At 44.5% G+C, this 19,733-nt stretch overlaps 1 protein-coding gene across 1 annotated transcript in view; it reads right to left on the minus strand.

The window, feature by feature from the left end:
• GDPD5 (glycerophosphodiester phosphodiesterase domain containing 5) overlaps positions 1–19,733 on the minus strand; it is a 191,017-nt gene that overhangs the window by 41,456 nt on the left and 129,828 nt on the right. The window contains 2 exon segments of the mRNA XM_075334723.1: positions 2,024–2,117; positions 5,294–5,397. Of these exon segments, the coding sequence (XP_075190838.1) occupies positions 2,024–2,117; positions 5,294–5,397 (198 nt within the window).

Here is a 19,733-nt window from a genome sequence, read left to right on the forward strand (position 1 = left end):
GGAGGAGAGGGAGGGAGGAGAGGGGAAGGGAGGGAGGAGAGGGAAAGGGAGGGAGGAGAGGGAAAGGGAGGGAGGAGAGGGAAAGGGAGGGAGGAGAGGGAAAGGGAGGGAGGAGAGGGAAAGGGAGGGAGGAGAGGGAAAGGGAGGGAGGAGAGGGAAAGGGAGGGAGGAGAGGGAAAGGGAGGGAGGAGAGGGAAAGGGAGGGAGGAGAGGGAAAGGGAGGGAGGAGAGGGAAAGGGAGGGAGGAGAGGGAAAGGGAGGGAGGAGAGGGAAAGGGAGGGAGGAGAGGGAAAGGGAGGGAGGAGAGGGAAAGGGAGGGAGGGAGGGAGGAGAGGGAAAGGGAGGGAGGAGAGGAAAGGGAGGGAGGGAGGGTGGCAGAGGGGGGAGAGGGTGGCAGAGGGGGGGAGAGGGTGGCAGAGGGGGGGAGAGGGTGGCAGAGGGGGGGAGAGGGTGGCAGAGGGGGGAGAGGGTGGCAGAGGGGGGGAGAGGGTGGCAGAGGGGGGGAGAGGGTGGCAGAGGGGGGGAGAGGGTGGCAGAGGGGGGGAGAGGGTGGCAGAGGGGGGGAGAGGGTGGCAGAGGGGGGGAGAGGGTGGCAGAGGGGGGGAGAGGGTGGCGGGAGGCAGAGGGGGATTGAGAGAGGCAGAGGGGGATTGAGAGAGGCAGAGGGGGATTGTGAGAGGCAGAGGGGGATTGTGAGAGGGAGAGGGGGATTGAGAGAGGGAGAGGGGGATTGAGAGAGGGAGAGGGGGATTGAGAGAGGGAGAGGGGGATTGAGAGGAGGGGAGAGGGGGATTGAGAGAGGGAGAGGGGGATTGAGAGAGGGAGAGGGGGATTGAGAGAGGGAGAGGGGGATTGAGAGAGGGAGAGGGGGATTGAGAGAGGGAGAGGGGGATTGAGAGAGGGAGAGGGGGATTGAGAGAGGGAGAGGGGGATTGAGAGAGGGAGAGGGGGATTGAGAGAGGGAGAGGGGGATTGAGAGAGGGAGAGGGGGATTGAGAGAGGGAGAGGGGGATTGAGAGAGGGAGAGGGGGATTGAGAGAGGGAGAGGGGGATTGAGAGAGGGAGAGGGGGATTGAGAGAGGGAGAGGGGGATTGAGAGAGGGAGAGGGGGATTGAGAGAGGGAGAGGGGGATTGAGAGAGGGAGAGGGGGATTGAGAGAGGGAGAGGGGGATTGAGAGAGGGAGAGGGGGATTGAGAGAGGGAGAGGGGAATGGAGAGAGGGAGAGGGGAATGGAGAGAGGGAGAGGGGAATGGAGAGAGGGAGAGGGGGATTGAGAGAGGGAGAGGGGGATTGAGAGAGGGAGAGGGGAATGGAGAGAGGGAGAGGGGAATGGAGAGAGGGAGAGGGGAATGGAGAGAGGGAGAGGGGGATTGAGAGAGGGAGAGGGGGATTGAGAGAGGGAGAGGGGGATTGAGAGAGGGAGAGGGGGATTGAGAGGGAGAGGGGGATTGAGAGAGGGAGAGGGGGATTGAGAGGGAGAGGGGGATTGAGAGGGAGAGGGGGATTGAGAGGGAGAGGGGGATTGAGAGGGAGGGGGGGATTAAGAGGGAGGGGGGATTAAGAGGGAGGAGGGGAGTGGAGTGAGAGGGGGGGGAGAGTGAGAGGGGGGGAGAGTGAGAGGGGGGGGGAGAGTGAGAGGGGGGGGAGAGTGAGAGGGGGGGGGAGAGTGAGAGGGGGGGTGAGAGACCTGCGTTTTTGTTGACAAGAACAAATCCAAAATGCAACGACCCTGCACTGCACACGCACAGCTAAACATTTGGTTGCGTTTTGACTTCATTCATTTCCATGGGTTCACAGGACGCAGTGAAGAAGTGACCGGCTGCTATGTTTTTAGGCAATGATTTTGACAACTATTTGTCAAACAAAACGCTGCCTTAAAGAGACGTGCGGATGGAATTTTCTGACTTCTCAGACTTTGCTGGTGCAGGACAAAATGCAAGAAATAATGCATCGTGTGCACATGATCTAAGGCCGTGTTTAGTGCAGCAGTGTGCGGTGATACCAGACTGATGGCTTCTTACCAGGAGAATGGTGATGTAGATGAAACCGGCAGCCGTGGACACCAGGATAGGAATGGACCAGTCACTCCACCGCCCCGTCCGGTTATATAAAAACCTGCAATACAGAAACACGTCATCCGGTCACCGAGGAATGCTCCGAGCTTACACCAGCCCAGAAAGAAAGAAGAAACGTCCGTGGGGGTTAAAGCACTGGACCCTTCCCTGGCACAGAGGCTACCTGCCGGAAACAGCAAGAATAATGCCCGGCGCAGCAACGGCGGTGGGGAGGAGAGCGCTAGATGATTGCTGCACTGGCACCGCGGGTGGCACTGCTGTAAGGGCATTGTGGATTGCTATAAAGGGGCTGGAGCTGGCGCTGGGAAAGAAGAGCTGCGGATGGCACAATTATAGGGCACTTTATCTGCTATTGTTAGAGGAGCACTTTGGCACAGTCATGGGGCGCTTCAGAGGCCGCAGACGCGGGCGCTTCAGAGGGCGCAGACGCGGGGCGCTTCATAGGGCGCAGACGCGGGGCGCTTCAGAGGGCGCAGACGCGGGGCGCTTCAGAGGGCACAGACGCGGGGCGCTTCAGAGGGCACAGACGCGGGGCGCTTCAGAGGGCACAGACGCGGGGCGCTTCAGAGGGCACAGACGCGGGGCGCTTCAGAGGGCACAGACGCGGGGCGCTTCAGAGGGCACAGACGCGGGGCGCTTCAGAGGGCACAGACGCGGGGCGCTTCAGAGGGCACAGACGCGGGGCGCTTCAGAGGGCACAGACGCGGGGCGCTTCAGAGGGCACAGACGCGGGGCGCTTCAGAGGGCACAGACGCGGGGCGCTTCAGAGGGCACAGACGCGGGGCGCTTCAGAGGGCACAGACGCGGGGCGCTTCAGAGGGCACTGACGCAGGGTTGTTATATTATCCTCATAAAGGAGACCTGACACATGTGGTTTATATCTATATAGGGAATGTTTTGAAAGATCTTAAAACAAGTAAATGACGAAGATTTATCCAAAGGTTTAAAATGAAAACCGTCCTTGTTGGCGTCAAACAACGTGATAAAGATAAACTGAGAAAATAACGCTATATCTATGACCCGAGCTCATGTATCTGCTGCACAGCAAAGCCCGACATCTCATCAACTCCCAGCACGTTACTCATGCTACAAAAATGCTGATGTTACACCCTGTCCTAATATTCAGCAACTCCTCCATCACCATCAATTCAAAAGAAAAGCAGCCGCACATCACCGGCATCACAGCCCCATCCACCGCCGACCGCAAACACCGACACCAGAAAACACAAATATACAGCGTCAGAGGCTAATTCTATACACTAACCCAATATATTCACCGCAACACTGCGAACTAATACTGCCCCTCTACATACAAGAATATAACCACTATAATACTGCCCTCTACGTACAAGAATATAACTACTATAATACTGCCCTCTACGTACAAGAATATAACTACTATATTACTGCCCTCTACGTACAAGAATATAACTACTATAATACTGCCCTCTACGTACAAGAATATAACTACTATAATACTGCCCCATGTACAAGAATATAACTACTATAATACTGCCCCATGTACAAGAATATAACTACTATAATACTGCTCCTATGTACAAGAATATGACTACTATAATACTGCCCCCTATATACAAGAATATAACTACTATAATACTGCCCCCTATGTACAAGAATATAACTACTATAATACTGCCCCCTATGTACAGGAATATAACTACTATAATACTGCCCCCTATGTACAAGAATATAACTACTATAATACTGCACCTATATACAAGAATATAACTACTATAATACTGCCCCTATGTACAAGAATATAACTACTATAATACTGCCCCTATGTACAAGAATATGACTACTATAATACTGCCCCCTATATACAAGAATATAACTACTATAATACTGCCCCCTATGTACAAGAATATAACTACTATAATACTGCCCTTATATACAGGAATATAACTACTATAATACTGCCCTATGTACAAGAATATAACTACTATAATACTGCCCATATGTACAAGAATATAACTACTATAATACTGCCCCTATGTACAAGAATATAACTACTATAATACTGCCCCTATGTACAAGAATATAACTACTATAATACTGCCCATATGTACAAGAATATAACTACTATAATACTGCCCCCTATGTACAAGAATATAACTACTATAATACTGCTATATACAAGAATATAACAACTATAATACTGCTCCTATGTACAAGAATATAACTACTATAATACTGCCCCTATGTAAAGGAATATAACTACTATAATACTGCTCCTATATACAAGAATATAACTACTATAATACTGCCCCTATGTACAAGAATATAACTACTATAATACTGCCCCTATGTACAAGAATATAACTACAATACTGCCCCCTATGTACAAGAATATAACTACTATAATACTGCCCCTATGTACAAGAATATAACTACTATAATACTGCCCCTATGTACAAGAATATAACTACTATAATACTGCCCCTATATACAGGAATATAACTGCTATAATACTGCCCTTATATACAGGAATATAACTACTATAATACTGCCCTTATATACGAGAATATAACTGCTATAATACTGCCCTTATATACAGGAATATAACTACTATAATACTGCCCTTATATACAAGAATATAACTACTATAATACTGCCCTTATATACAAGAATATAACTACTATAATACTGCCCTTATATACAGGAATATAACTGCTATAATACTGCCCTTATATACAGGAATATAACTACTATAATACTGCCCTTATATACGAGAATATAACTGCTATAATACTGCCCTTATATACAGGAATATAACTACTATAATACTGCCCTTATATACAAGAATATAACTACTATAATACTGCCCTTATATACAGGAATATAACTGCTATAATACTGCCCTTATATACAGGAATATAACTACTATAATACTGCCCTTATATACAGGAATATAACTACTATAATACTGCCCTTATATACAGGAATATAACTACTATAATACTGCCCTTATATACAGGAATATAACTACTATAATACTGCTCCTATATACAAGAATATACCTACTATAATACTGCTCCTATGTACAAGAATATAACTACTATAATACTGCTCCTATGTACAAGAATATAACTACTATAATACTGCCCCCTATATACAGGAATATAACTACTATAATACTGCCCTTATATACAGGAATATAACCGCACTTCTCTGTGTAGGGAATTTGATACTCACCAGTTAAACTCATTGTAGTCGTTGTGAACTTCCCACCAGAAATAAAACCATGTGAGGGTGAGGAAGAAGGTGAATGTGAGGATCATAAACCATAGAAGCTCCCACTGTGGATATAAAGAGGAGTGAGGATGAGGATGATGATAAATAAGTACAAGTGTGACGCCATACCCTACATACTGTGCTGTACTATATACTTAGTATGTTGGATTTGTATCACAACAAGTATTAAAAAGGCACATTCAGACTTTGCAAGTGACATTCTTCAGGACCTCTGCTTGCTGTCATTAATATTTTGACAATATTCGTTTTAAGACTTAAAAGAAAAAAAAAAAAAAAGCAGCTCCACATCCTCGTGCAGTAGCTGCACATAGCGGAGCCTTCAGGGGTTAATCATTTTCAGGGTCATTATGCCGACAGCGGGAATGTGAAATATTTCGGGATTTAGCATTCTGTCCTGTGATCGCAGATATCCATCTTTTATTTGACCAGGACTTCATTAAAGATAAGAAACCAAGGCTGTCCGTGGAAAATAACCGCACTGCAATCCGACCTTCAGAGGCACATGGCGGTATTTAAAGGGGAACGCCGGCTCATCTGTCAGGGAAGGGTCTTTCTACCACTTCTCTAGCCAAAATCTTACTGAGGAAGAGCAAGAAATACAGAGATAACGTCGGGGGTGAATCTGGAAGTCAATATGCCAAGGACTAGCAAAGGGGATTGTTATCTAAGCACGGGGTCTGAACAACCTTGATAACGCAGAGTCCAGCGCCTACCTCAGCTGAAGTGTATTGTGGTGCAGAGACCTTTCGGGTCCCTTCATACCAGGAAGAGTCCAGGATGGAGGACATATATACCAGAATGGGCCCAGGATGGAGGACATATATACCAGAATGGGCCCAGGATGGAGGACATATATACCAGAATGGGCCCAGGATGGAGGACATATATACCAGAATGGGCCCAGGATGGAGGACATATATACCAGAATGGGCCCAGGATGGAGGACATATATACCAGAATGGGCCCAGGATGGAGGACATATATACCAGAATGGGCCCAGGATGGAGGACATATATACCAGAATGGGCCCAGGATGGAGGACATATATACCAGAATGGGCCCAGGATGGAGGACATATATACCAGAATGGGCCCAGGATGGAGGACATATATACCAGAATGGGCCCAGGATGGAGGACATATATACCAGAATGGGCCCAGGATGGAGGACATATATACCAGAATGGGCCCAGGATGAGGGACATACAGACCAAGATGGAAGATATATATACCAGGATGGGCGACATCTATACCAGGATGAGGAACATATAGTCATGGCCAAAAGTGCTGGCACCCTTCAAATTGTTCCAGAAAATGAAGTATGTATCCAAGAAAATTATTGCAACTACACATTTTGTTATTCACATGTTTATTTCCTTTGTGTGTATTGGAACTAGACAAAATAAAAATTGGACAATTTCACACAAAACCTCCAAAATGATCAGCAACCACTAGGGGGGAGCTCCCTGTATACAGAGATACATGATAAGCTCCTGTCTGCAGTAACCACTAGGGGGAGCTCCTGTATACAGAGATACATGATAAGAGCCTGTCTGCAGCCACCACTAGGGGGAGCTCCCTGTATGCAGAGATACATGATAAGATTCTGTCTGCAGCCACCACTAGGGGGAGCTCCCTGTATACAGAGATACATGATAAGATCCTGTCTGCAGTCACCACTAGGGGGAGCTCCCTGTATACAGATATACATGATAAGATTCTGTCTGCAGCCACCACTAGGGGGAGCTCCCTGTATACAAAGATACATGATAAGATCCTGTCTGCAGCCACCACTAGGGGGAGCTCCCTGTATACAGATATACATGATAAGATTCTGTCTGCAGCCACCACTAGGGGGAGCTCCCTGTATACAGAGATACATGATAAGATCCTATCTGCAGCCACCACTAGGGGGAGCTCCCTGTATACAGAGATACATGATAAGATCCTGTCTGCAGCCACCACTAGGGGGAGCTCCCTGTATACAGAGATACATGATAAGATCCTGTCTGCAGCCACCACTAGGGGGAGCTCCCTGTATACAGAGATACATGATAAGATCCTGTCTGCAGCCACCACTAGGGGGAGCTACCTGTATACAGAGATACATGATAGAATCCTGTCTGCAGCCACCACTAGGGGGAGCTCCCTGTATACAGAGATACATGATAAGATTCTGTCTGCAGCCACCACTAGGGGGAGCTCCCTGTATACAGAGATACATGATAAGCTCCTGTCTGCAGTCACCACTAGGGGGAGCTCCCTGTATACAGAGATACATGATAAGATCCTGTCTGCAGCCACCACTAGGGGGAGCTCCCTGTATACAGAGATACATGATAAGATCCTGTCTGCAGCCACCACTAGGGGGAGCTCCCTGTATACAGAGATACATGATAAGATCCTGTCTGCAGCCACCACTAGAGGGAGCTCCCTGTATACAGAGATACATGATAAGATCCTGTCTGCAGCCACCACTAGGGGGAGCTCTAAATAGGGATTTCTACATCTCCATTTGATGTATCCATCGCTATATAATGGCTTACCCCTGGTGGTGGCTACAGGTAAACTATATTACCAGGTTTCCTGTTCCAGACGGTGCCTTCCATGGCTTGAAAATCCCTTTCCAAAAATCTACGCCTTCCATACTTTAAAAAGATTTCACAACTTCTTTGCGCTATGGTAATTAGTTCACAGCATAACATGTCCGCACAATGCACATAGGCTGCTGAGATCCCAGTAATCCAGTCCCTTCTTGTGTAGTTGATGGCAGAGGAGCGGCGCATGCGCAGTTTATATTTTATCCAGTTCTTGGCAGAGACGTCCGGGTGTCACTTCTGGGACATCAGATTTATTACTTCAGCATTTATATAAGCCCGAGGGCGTCTGCTTGAAAGGCTCGGCCGCCGCAGAGCGAGAGTCAAAGCTGATGAACAGAGATTTATCGCACTGGCGCATGCGCAAAACAGAAGGAAGGCTGCTGCTGCGTCTGCGCCAGTCCAAAGCTTTAAGGGCGCTTTCACACTTGCGTTGTGTGATAATAAAGGCAACGGATTCCTGGGAAATAACGCGTTGCGTTAAGTTTTCTAGCCGCGAGAGAGACACCCCATCATCACCGCACACACAGGCACTACCGCACTCATCATTACCACACACATCCCGTCATCACCGCGCACACACACCGGCACTACCGCACCCATCATCACCCGCGCGCAGCGCGCGCACACACACACACACACACACACACACACACACACACACACACACACACACACACACACACACACACACCGGCACTACCACACCCATCATCACCGCGCACACACCGGCACTACCGCCCCCATCATCACCGCACACATCCCGGCACTACCGCCCCCATCATCACCGCACACACCCCGGCACTACCGCCCCCATCATCCCCGCACACACCCCGACACTATGGCCCCCATCATCCCCGCACACACCCCAGCACTACAACACTCCATCATCACACACATCCCGCCACTACTGCACCCATCATCACCACACACACCCCAGTACTACCGCCCCATCATCACCACGCACACCCAGGCGCTACCGCACCCATCATCACCACACACGCAGGCACTTACGCACCCATCATCACTGCACACACCCCGGCACTACTGCACCCATCATCACCGCACCCATCATCACCGCACCCATCATCACCGCACACGCAGGCACTACCGCTCCTATCATCACCACACACACAGGCATTACCTCAGTGACGTCCCCGCTGAAAGAGTTACTCCCTTCAGCTTCACGCAGCAACTAACAGGAGCGGCGGTGTTCTACGGCCGCTCCTGTCAGCTTCATGTAGCAGAGCTGGTTGCGTCGCGGGACCTCGTGTGGATTACGCCGGACCTGGAGGGGTATTTGGGGATTAATAAAGTGGTGAAAGAGGGTGTTTTTTTGTCTTATTTCCAAATAAAGTATTTTTTCAGGTGTGTTTATTTACTGTCACTTACAGGTTAATCATGGGGGTGTCTCAGACGCCTGACATGATTAACCTAGGACTTAGTGGCAGCTATGGGCTGCCATTAACTCCTTATTACCTCGATTGCAACCGCACCACGGCAATTCGGGATGAGCCGGGTAGAGTCCCGGGACTGTTGCATCTAATGGATGCGGCAATTCTGGGCGGCTGCTGGCTCATATTGTTAGGCTGGGGGGCTCCCCATAACGTGGGGCTCCCCATTCTGAGAATACCAGCCTTCAGCCATGTGGCTTTACCTTGGATGGTATCAAAGTTGAGGGGGACCGCACGCTGTTCTTTTTATTTATTTATTGTACTGCACAGTATAGACACGCCCACCGGCGGCTGTGATTGGTTGCAGTGAGACAGCTGTCACTCAGCGTGGGGGCGGGTCTGACTGCAACCAATCATAGGTGCCGGTGGGCGGGGGAACCAGTGAATACGAGATGGAATAATAAGCGGCCGGCATTTTCAAAGCAGGAGAAGCCGCCGGAGGAGAGTGACAGCCGTGCAGCGCTGCGCCGGTGATCGGTGAGTGAGAGAGGGGGGGAGAGGGGCCAGGAGTGATTTTAAACGATTTAGATCGGTTTGCTGGACATGCTGAGCATGCTCAGTATAACGTGATGGAATCCGCCACCACAGACAATCATTAGACATCTTGGTGGATTCTAACGGAATCTGTCAAAGTGCGTTATTTTAACGACCCAAAAAACGCTACACGTAGCGTTCCCTCCGCCCGACGCTGTCTCAAAATAACGACGCAGCGTCGTCCAGCGGATGCAACGCAGACACTTGCGTTATGGTGCGTCGCCAATACAAGTCTATGGAGAATAGCGCAGTGCATTAACGGACTGCGCTATTCTCCATAACGGCGGATTGCGCTGAACGCAAGTGTGAAAGCGGCCTAAATGTGAAACTTTGGAGACAACGTTATATTTTGGGAGAAGGAACTGTATTTGTCGCTGTTATGTACTGTAATGCCCATACCGGCATCCCCGCGCGGTCCTGCTCCCCTCCCCTGTTGGGGACGTTGGTTCGCTCACCTGCCGGGCTGCTCAGTGGTGTTTGCCCCCATACCCGGATCATGCTGCTGTTTCCCGGGGCCTGCACACACCACACAAGCCTCCTGGGAATGCCCATAGGGTGTGTGCATGGCCACACACTTTTTCTTAAAGGGCCAGTGCTCCCTGACCCGGAAGTGCCTCTCTGGTCAGCAGAGAGTTTTCAGGTATTCAAGGCACCTTCCCCTTAAGGGAGGTGCCTGGGCCATGAGTTCCTAACTTTGCTAGCTCTCCGGTCCCATTGTGCTGCTGCTGTCTTTGTGTTGTGCTCTGCTCTGCTGCTGATTCGTCTCTGTGTTTCAGTGTATTGTCATTCTGCTGCTGCAACCATCTGTACCGAACAGTACTTTCGGTCCAGTGGACCAACTAATACCGTTCTTGCCCCACAAGAATACAAAAAGCGGTGTGCAAACTGTGCATTTTAAAAAGAAAGAAAAAAAACCCATAAAGGTAAAACAATACAAACATCTTAAAATGAAGCAAAGGAAAAAAAAAAATTACTCTGAAAAGAGAAGAGTTGTTTGTGGATGGAGCCACCACCGAGCCCGTGTGAACCAGCGGCATAAAGCGGGAAATTACCCGGCAGCGATGGCCGCCCCCCGCCCGAGAACGCCGCTCACCAGGGAATCCACATTTAGAAAGTCAGATTTTAGCAGAAAAGTAACATCCGCAACGAAGATGATTTATGACCGGATCCGAAAATAGCAGAAGAGGAAATCTCCCCCGGAGACATGATATAGCCCCGGAGGGAGAATCCCGAAACGTGCCGCCGTCTGTCAGATAACAACGCCCCAGAGTGGTGCATTTCAAGAAAAATGCACCCCCCCCCAAAAAAAAAAAACAAAAAACGATTTAGCCTTTTCCTTGTTCAACCGGTCAAGTTGGGAAAACTTTCACTATATTGCAACATTTTTCCAACAAATGTATGCTGGTATTAATGGCTCAATGTATGACAGTATTAATACATCAATGCATAGCGGTATTAATAGCTCAATGTATGGCAGTATTAATAGATCAATGTATGGCAGTATTAATAGATCAATGTATGGCGATATTAATAGATCAATATATGGCGGTATTAATAGATCAATGTATGGCAGTATTAAGAGATCAATTTCTCGCGGTATTAGCTTAATGTATGGCGGCATTAATAGCTCAATGTATGGCGATATTAAGTCAATGGCGGTATTACTAGGTCAATGTATGGCGATATTAATACATCAAAGTATGGTGATAATATATCAATGTATGGCAATATTAATAGCTCAATGTATGGCGGTATTAATACATCAATGTATGGCGATATTAATAGATCAATGTATGGTGATATTAATAGATCAATATATGGCAGTATTAATAGCTCAATGTATGGCGATATTAATAGATCAATATATGGCGGTATTAATAGCTCAATATATGGCAATATTAATAGATCAATGTATGGCAGTATTAAGAGATCAATTTCTCGCGGTATTAGCTTAATGTATGGCGGCATTAATAGCTCAATGTATGGCGATATTAATAAGTCAATGGCAGTATTACTAGGTCAATGTATGGCGGTATTAATAGCTCAAAGTATGGTGATAACAGATCAATGTATGGCAATATTAATAGCTCAATGTATGGCTGTATTAATACATCAAAGTATGGTGATAATAGATCAATGTATGGCTGTATTAATAGCTCAATGTAGTGCAATATTAACAGCTCAATGTATGGTGGTATTAATAGATCAATGTATTAACAAATCTATTAATACCGCCATACATTGATTTATTAACACTTCTATTAAAACTGCCATACATAGATCTATGTATGGCAGTATTAATAGATTATATGGCGATATTATTTCATTACTGTAAGCAATATTAAGTGACTGTATGGTGGTATTCAGTCGCTAAGTGCTATAAGTGATGATATGGTGTTATTTATTCAATATTTGGAGCGATTTACTGTATGGCGGTATTATTTAGTCATTAGATGATAGTAACATGGCACTCACTGTATGGTTGTATTATTCAGTCACTGTGTAAAAGTAATGTTCAGTGATTGTATGTTGGTTATATGGGTTCATACGGTGGCTTTATTCTGTCATTGATAATATTAGTCAGTGATTACACAGTGTATAGCAGTATATTTCAATCACTGTAAACCGCAATGGTTCTCAGTCTTTACACGGTGGTATTACATGGTTACTCTGTTGCAGTATTATTCAGTCCCTGGCTCTTGGTTTCCTTCAGTTACTTCATGATGGTACTTTTCGGACACTGTATAATGGTATTTGTGCACATAGCGGTGTTACCATTCTGGGGTTTATACTGACACTATTATGCACTGTATGGGGCACAACATATGGCGGTAATGTCATGACACGGATACTTTTTAGAACGACTAGTGGCCGGATGTTCCTCCTTCCAAGAAAAATAAAAAAAGCTGTAGTGCGGGATTGTGCAGCACTGGACGGCGCACAGTTGGGGTTAGCGCATGTTGCCCTATAGTGCGGTGAGACGCAGCAGGAGCGGCTGCACGGTCAGAAACGTGGCCGGTGAGGAATCTTTCTGTGGAAACACGAAGGTCTATGGGAAGACATTCACCTTGACACCACCGACGCTGGAGGAGACACGGCGAGGAGACGACTGTCAGGGGAAGCAGTGAAGCCTGGCAGACGGCTGCCCTCCCCCCCCCGCCTCCTCCGGAGCTGTCCAAAGACTGAAGGAGCCGATGAACACGGAGATTCTGCCAAGAGGGATCATCCAGTGTCAGCCGAGGGCGAGAAGAATGAAGAGATCACGCCATTATCACAGGGGAAGGAAAACACAAAAAATGAGGTCGGAAAATGACGTATTATAGCGGTATAAAATATGGATATGCGGTATTATATCACTTGCTCCTCCCTTAGTCACTTTTGCTCTTCAGGGTGCTCAGAAAGATGGATGACAACCCCTGAAAAAAAAGTAACGGCTGCCACATTGTAAAATATCCAGCATTCACAGAATCCGATAAAACGAAAAACCGCCTGATAATACACAGACAGCGCAAAAGACGGCACATGTATACGACAGGGTCTACTAAGGTTCGCGACTACTACAACATCCCATTAACTGCCAACGAGTAGGTTGCAGGGCTCAGCGGCTCTGTCTGTGGCACAGAATTAATTAAAACACTGGATTGCAGTATTAGTTAGGAGTCATTGTATGGCGGTGTAAATTTATACTAATCGCTGTTTGGTGGAATTATTCATGTAACGTATTCAGATAGTGTATAATGGGATTATTTATTGTCATTCGATCGCGATATTACTTAATTATGGTGATATTAATGAGTCATTGTATGGCGGTGTAAATTTATACTAATCGCTGTTTGGTGGAATTATTCATGTAACGTATTCAGATAGTGTATAATGGGATTATTTATTGTCATTTGATCGCGATATTACTTAATTATGGTGATATTAATGAGTCATTGTATGGCGGTGTAAATTTATATTAATCACTGTTTGGTGGAATTATTTGTATAACTTACTCAGATAGTGTATAACGGGATTATTTATGGTTACTGGATTGCGATATTAATTATGGTGATATTAATGAGTCAGTGTATGTCAGTATAAATTTATATTAATCACTGTTTGGTGGAATTATTTGTATAACGTATTCAGATAGTGTATAACGGGATTATTTATAGTCACTGGATTGGGATATTTCTTAATTATAGTGATATTAGTCATTGTATGGCTGTATAAATTTATATTAATCACGGATTAGTGCAACGTATTCAGATAGTGTATAATGGGATTTATTGAGATACCATATGGCGGTAATATTTATTTATGCACTGTGATAGTATTCAGTGACAGCATGGTGGTATTATTCAGCACTGTATGGCGACATTCAATCACGGCATGTGTGTATTCTTTTATCTGCAGTATATAGGTATTATTTAGTGTACATGGGGCGGCTTTTTATACAGCTTGTAGTATCTGACATTTTGACACGTTACACCATTTATGAAGATGACGCGACGCCTTAGCCGACAGGTGATGTAGGGACCTGATGAGAAGAAAGTCCCCGATATATCACAGCGGTATTAACGAATCCCCCCAGGATGGACGGAGAAGCAGAACGTGACGTCTGGACGCTCGCACGGAAGATTTATACTGCCAGAGACGCTCATACGTCGGGGCCGCGATCGCCGTATACACAATATATCAGGGGCAGAAGTGTTTTATAAACCAGCGGAGCAGAACACTTAAAGGTTTTAGGATTGTGCACAAATATTTAGTTCCTGCCGATCCCTGCGTATACAGAAGTGTCATAATACAGGGGAAACGTTCATAAACTGATCCCAGAGAAATAATGGAGGTCACAGGAGCCGCTGGATCCTCTTCATCCTCCATGACAACATCCCAGAGCTGGTGGATGGTACAGACCTTGCGCTCCTCCACCCTCCGTGTGAGGAGACCCCACAGAAGCTCCATAGGGTTTAGGTCTGGAGACGCTCGGCCGGTCTAGCAACTTTATCTTTGGTTTCTTTATTGACGCAGTGGTGATCTTGGAGGTGTTTGGGGTCGTTATGTTGGAATATGAAGGAAGGGGATCCTGCTCTGCTTCACTATGTCACAGGACATGTTGGCATTCTTAGTTGCCCCGATGATCTGTAGCTCCTACAGCCAGCAGCACTCATGTAGCCCCAAACCATAACCCTCCACCACCATGGCTGACTGTAGGCAGGACACACTTGTCTTTGTCCTCACCTGGAGCCGCCACAGACGCTGACACCATCTGACCCAAATAAGTATATCTTGGTCTCAACAGATCACAGGACGGTCCCAATAATCCATGTCATTAGTCTGCTTGTCTTCAGCAAACTATTTGCGGCTTTCTTGTGCATTATCTTTCAAAGAAGCTTCCTTCTGGGACGACCGCCATGCAGACAAATGTGATAAAGTGTGCGGCGTATGGTCTGAGCACTGACAGGTGCCCGGCCCCACCCCCACGCCCCCTAAACTCTGCAGTGTGTGGTGTATGATCTGAGCACTGACAAGCGGACCCCCACCCCCCCATATTGCTGGCAGCACTCATACGTCTATTCTGAACAGACGATCTCTGGAAATGATGCTGAGCTCGTGCACTCAGCTTCTGATGATGAGCCATGGTGAGGTCTGTTCTGAGTGGATCCTGTCTGGTTATACCGCTGTATGGTCTTGGCCATCGTCCTGCAGCTCAGGGTCAGGCTGGTGACAATCTCCTTATAGCCTCGGCCATCTTTATGTAGAACAACAATTCTTTTTCTCAGATCCTCAGAGAATTCTTTGCCATGAGGAGCCAAGATGAACTTCCAGTGACCAGTATGAGAGAGTGTGTGAGAGAGAACACCCAAATGACACCTGCCCCCAGTCACACCTGAGACCTTGTAACACTAATGAGTCACATGACACCGGGGAGGGAAAATGGCTAATTGGGCACAATTTGGCCATTTTCCCTTAGGGGTGCACTCACTTTTGTTGCCAGCGGTTTAGACATTAATGGCTGCTTGCTGAGTTATTTACAGTTATACAAGCTGCGCACTGACACTGTACATTGTATACAAGCTGCGCACTGACACTGTACATTGTATACAAGCTGCGCACAGACACTGTACATTGTATACAAGCTGCGCACTGACACTGGACATTATATACAAGCTGCACACTGACACTGCCCATTACATACAAGCTGCACACTGACACTACATTGTATACAAGCTGCGCACTGACACTGTACATTGTATACAAGCTGCGCACTGACACTGCACATTGTATACAAGCTGCGCACTGACACTGCACATTGTATACAAGCTGCTCACTGACACTGCACATTGTATACAAGCTGCTCACTGACACTGCACATTGTATCACAGGATCAGATCTGCAGTGTTCTTATTTCGTTTTTTTCTTGCTAACCATAATGGATACAATTTAAATTACTAAATAAACAGCAGTAATTAAATGTTTCTGATGAATGCACGATCTTACATAGCGCAAAGATCCTGACGGTTACCCTCCTCTTGTTTGCGGTCGCTCTTTTTTGCATGGCACCCGCTTATGTCCATGCGTTTGTCCTAAGGGTAGGAGTCGATTTTTACGTCTAAACCCGTTGACAATAAACCACTTTCATTGATCCGGAGTTCAGACGTCTTTGACTTTATTTGGATTCAGCGGCTGTTTAACAGACTATAGTGGTTCTGGCTCCACAACCTTATCACGGGAGCAGATGGTATAGCTACCAAGATAAGACCTTACTACACTCCACCTTACATCTTCAGTTTTGTCCCATAAGATCTTATACAAAATTTACAAAACTGTAAGGCGTGTACTCACTTGTGATATTCTTCTACATAGGAGCGGTATTATAGTAGTTATATTCTTGTATATAGGGGGCAGTATTATAGTAGCTATATTCTTGTATATAGGGGGCAGTATTATAGTAGTTATATTCTTGTACATAGGGGCAGTATTATAGTAGTTATATTCTTGTACATAGGAGGCAGTATTATAGTAGTTATATTCTTGTACATAGGGGGCAGTATTATAGTAGTTATATTCTTGTACATAGGGGCAGTATTATAGTAGTTATATTCTTGTATATAGGGGGCAGTATTATAGTAGTTATATTCTTGTATATAGTGGGCAGTATTATAGTAGTTATATTCTTGTACATAGGGGGCAGTATTATAGTAGTTATATTCTTGTACATAGGGGGCAGTATTATAGTAGTTATATTCTTGTACATAGGGGGCAGTATTATAGTAGTTATATTCTTGTACATAGGGGCAGTATTATAGTAGTTATATTCTTGTACATAGGGGCAGTATTATAGTAGTTATATTCTTGTACATAGGAGGCAGTATTATAGTAGTTATATTCTTGTACATAGGGGGCAGTATTATAGTAGTTATATTCTTGTACATAGGGGCAGTATTATAGTAGTTATATTCTTGTATATAGGGGGCAGTATTATAGTAGTTATATTCTTGTATATAGTGGGCAGTATTATAGTAGTTATATTCTTGTACATAGGGGGCAGTATTATAGTAGTTATATTCTTGTACATAGGGGGCAGTATTATAGTAGTTATATTCTTGTACATAGGGGGCAGTATTATAGTAGTTATATTCTTGTACATAGGGGCAGTATTATAGTAGTTATATTCTTGTACATAGGGGCAGTATTATAGTAGTTATATTCTTGTACATAGGAGGCAGTATTATAGTAGTTATATTCCTGTACATAGGGGCAGTATTATAGCAGTTATATTCTTGTACATAGGAGCAGTATTATAGTAGTTATATGCTTGTACATAGGGGCAGTATTATAGTAGTTATATTCTTGTCTATAGGGGGCAGTATTATAGTAGTTATATTCTTGTACATAGGGGCAGTATTATAGTAGTTATATTCTTGTCTATAGGGGGCAGTATTATAGTAGTTATATTCTTGTACATAGGGGCAGTATTATAGTAGTTATATTCTTGTACATAGGGACAGTATTATAGTAGTTATATTCTTGTACATAGGGGTAGTATTATAGTAGTTATATTCTTGTACATTGGGGGCAGTATTATAGTAGTTATATTCTTGTACATAGGGGCAGTATTATAGTAGTTATATTCTTGTACATAGGGAGCAGTATTATAGTAGTTATATTCTTGTACATAGGAGGCAGTATTATAGTAGTTATATTCTTGTACATAGGGAGCAGTATTATAGTAGTTATATGCTTGTACATAGGGGCAGTATTATAGTAGTTATATTCTTGTCTATAGGGGGCAGTATTATAGTAGTTATATTCTTGTACATAGGGGCAGTATTATAGTAGTTATATTCTTGTCTATAGGGGGCAGTATTATAGTAGTTATATTCTTGTACATAGGGGCAGTATTATAGTAGTTATATTCTTGTACATAGGGACAGTATTATAGTAGTTATATTCTTGTACATAGGGGTAGTATTATAGTAGTTATATTCTTGTACATTGGGGGCAGTATTATAGTAGTTATATTCTTGTACATAGGGGCAGTATTATAGTAGTTATATTCTTGTACATAGGGAGCAGTATTATAGTAGTTATATTCTTGTACATAGGAGGCAGTATTATAGTAGTTATATTCTTGTACATAGGGAGCAGTATTATAGTAGTTATATTCTTGTACATAGGGGCAGTATTATAGTAGTTATATTCTTGTCTATAGGGGGCAGTATTATAGTAGTTATATTCTTGTACATAGGGGCAGTATTATAGTAGTTATATTCTTGTACATAGGGACAGTATTATAGTAGTTATATTCTTGTACATAGGGGTAGTATTATAGTAGTTATATTCTTGTACATTGGGGGCAGTATTATAGTAGTTATATTCTTGTACATAGGGGCAGTATTATAGTAGTTATATTCTTGTACATAGGGAGCAGTATTATAGTAGTTATATTCTTGTACATAGGAGGCAGTATTATAGTAGTTATATTCTTGTACATAGGGAGCAGTATTATAGTAGTTATATTCTTGTACATAGGGGTAGTATTATAGTAGTTATATTCTTGTATATAGGGGCAGTATTATAGTAGTTATATTCTTGTACATAGGAGGCAGTATTATAGTAGTTATATTCTTGTACATAGGGGGTAGTATTATAGTAGTTATATTCTTGTACATAGGAGCAGTATTATAGTAGTTATATTCTTGTATATAGGGGGCAGTATTATAGTAGTTATATTCTTGTACATAGGGGTAGTATTATAGTAGTTATATTCTTGTACATAGGGGGCAGTATTATAGTAGTTATATTCTTGTACATAGGGGGCAGTATTATAGTAGTTATATTCTTGTACATAGGAGCAGTATTATAGTAGTTATATTCTTGTACATAGGGGTAGTATTATAGTAGTTATATTCTTGTATATAGGGGCAGTATTATAGTAGTTATATTCTTGTACATAGGAGGCAGTATTATAGTAGTTATATTCTTGTACATAGGGGGTAGTATTATAGTAGTTATATTCTTGTACATAGGAGCAGTATTATAGTAGTTATATTCTTGTATATAGGGGGCAGTATTATAGTAGTTATATTCTTGTACATAGGGGTAGTATTATAGTAGTTATATTCTTGTCTATGGGGGGCAGTATTATAGTACTTTTTTTGAAGCATTAATATACCTCACCTAATAACTCCTAATAATGGCTAGGACTGTGGGGGATTAAGGATTCATTACTGATGGTGGTAGACCGCATCTTCCTCTCTTGCCTTTGCATGTTTCTTCCGTATAATGAATAATACCGCCAGTTGGT

Source organism: Anomaloglossus baeobatrachus, chromosome 2, assembly GCF_048569485.1.
Source record: "Anomaloglossus baeobatrachus isolate aAnoBae1 chromosome 2, aAnoBae1.hap1, whole genome shotgun sequence".
Taxonomy (NCBI): Eukaryota; Metazoa; Chordata; class Amphibia; order Anura; family Aromobatidae; genus Anomaloglossus; species Anomaloglossus baeobatrachus.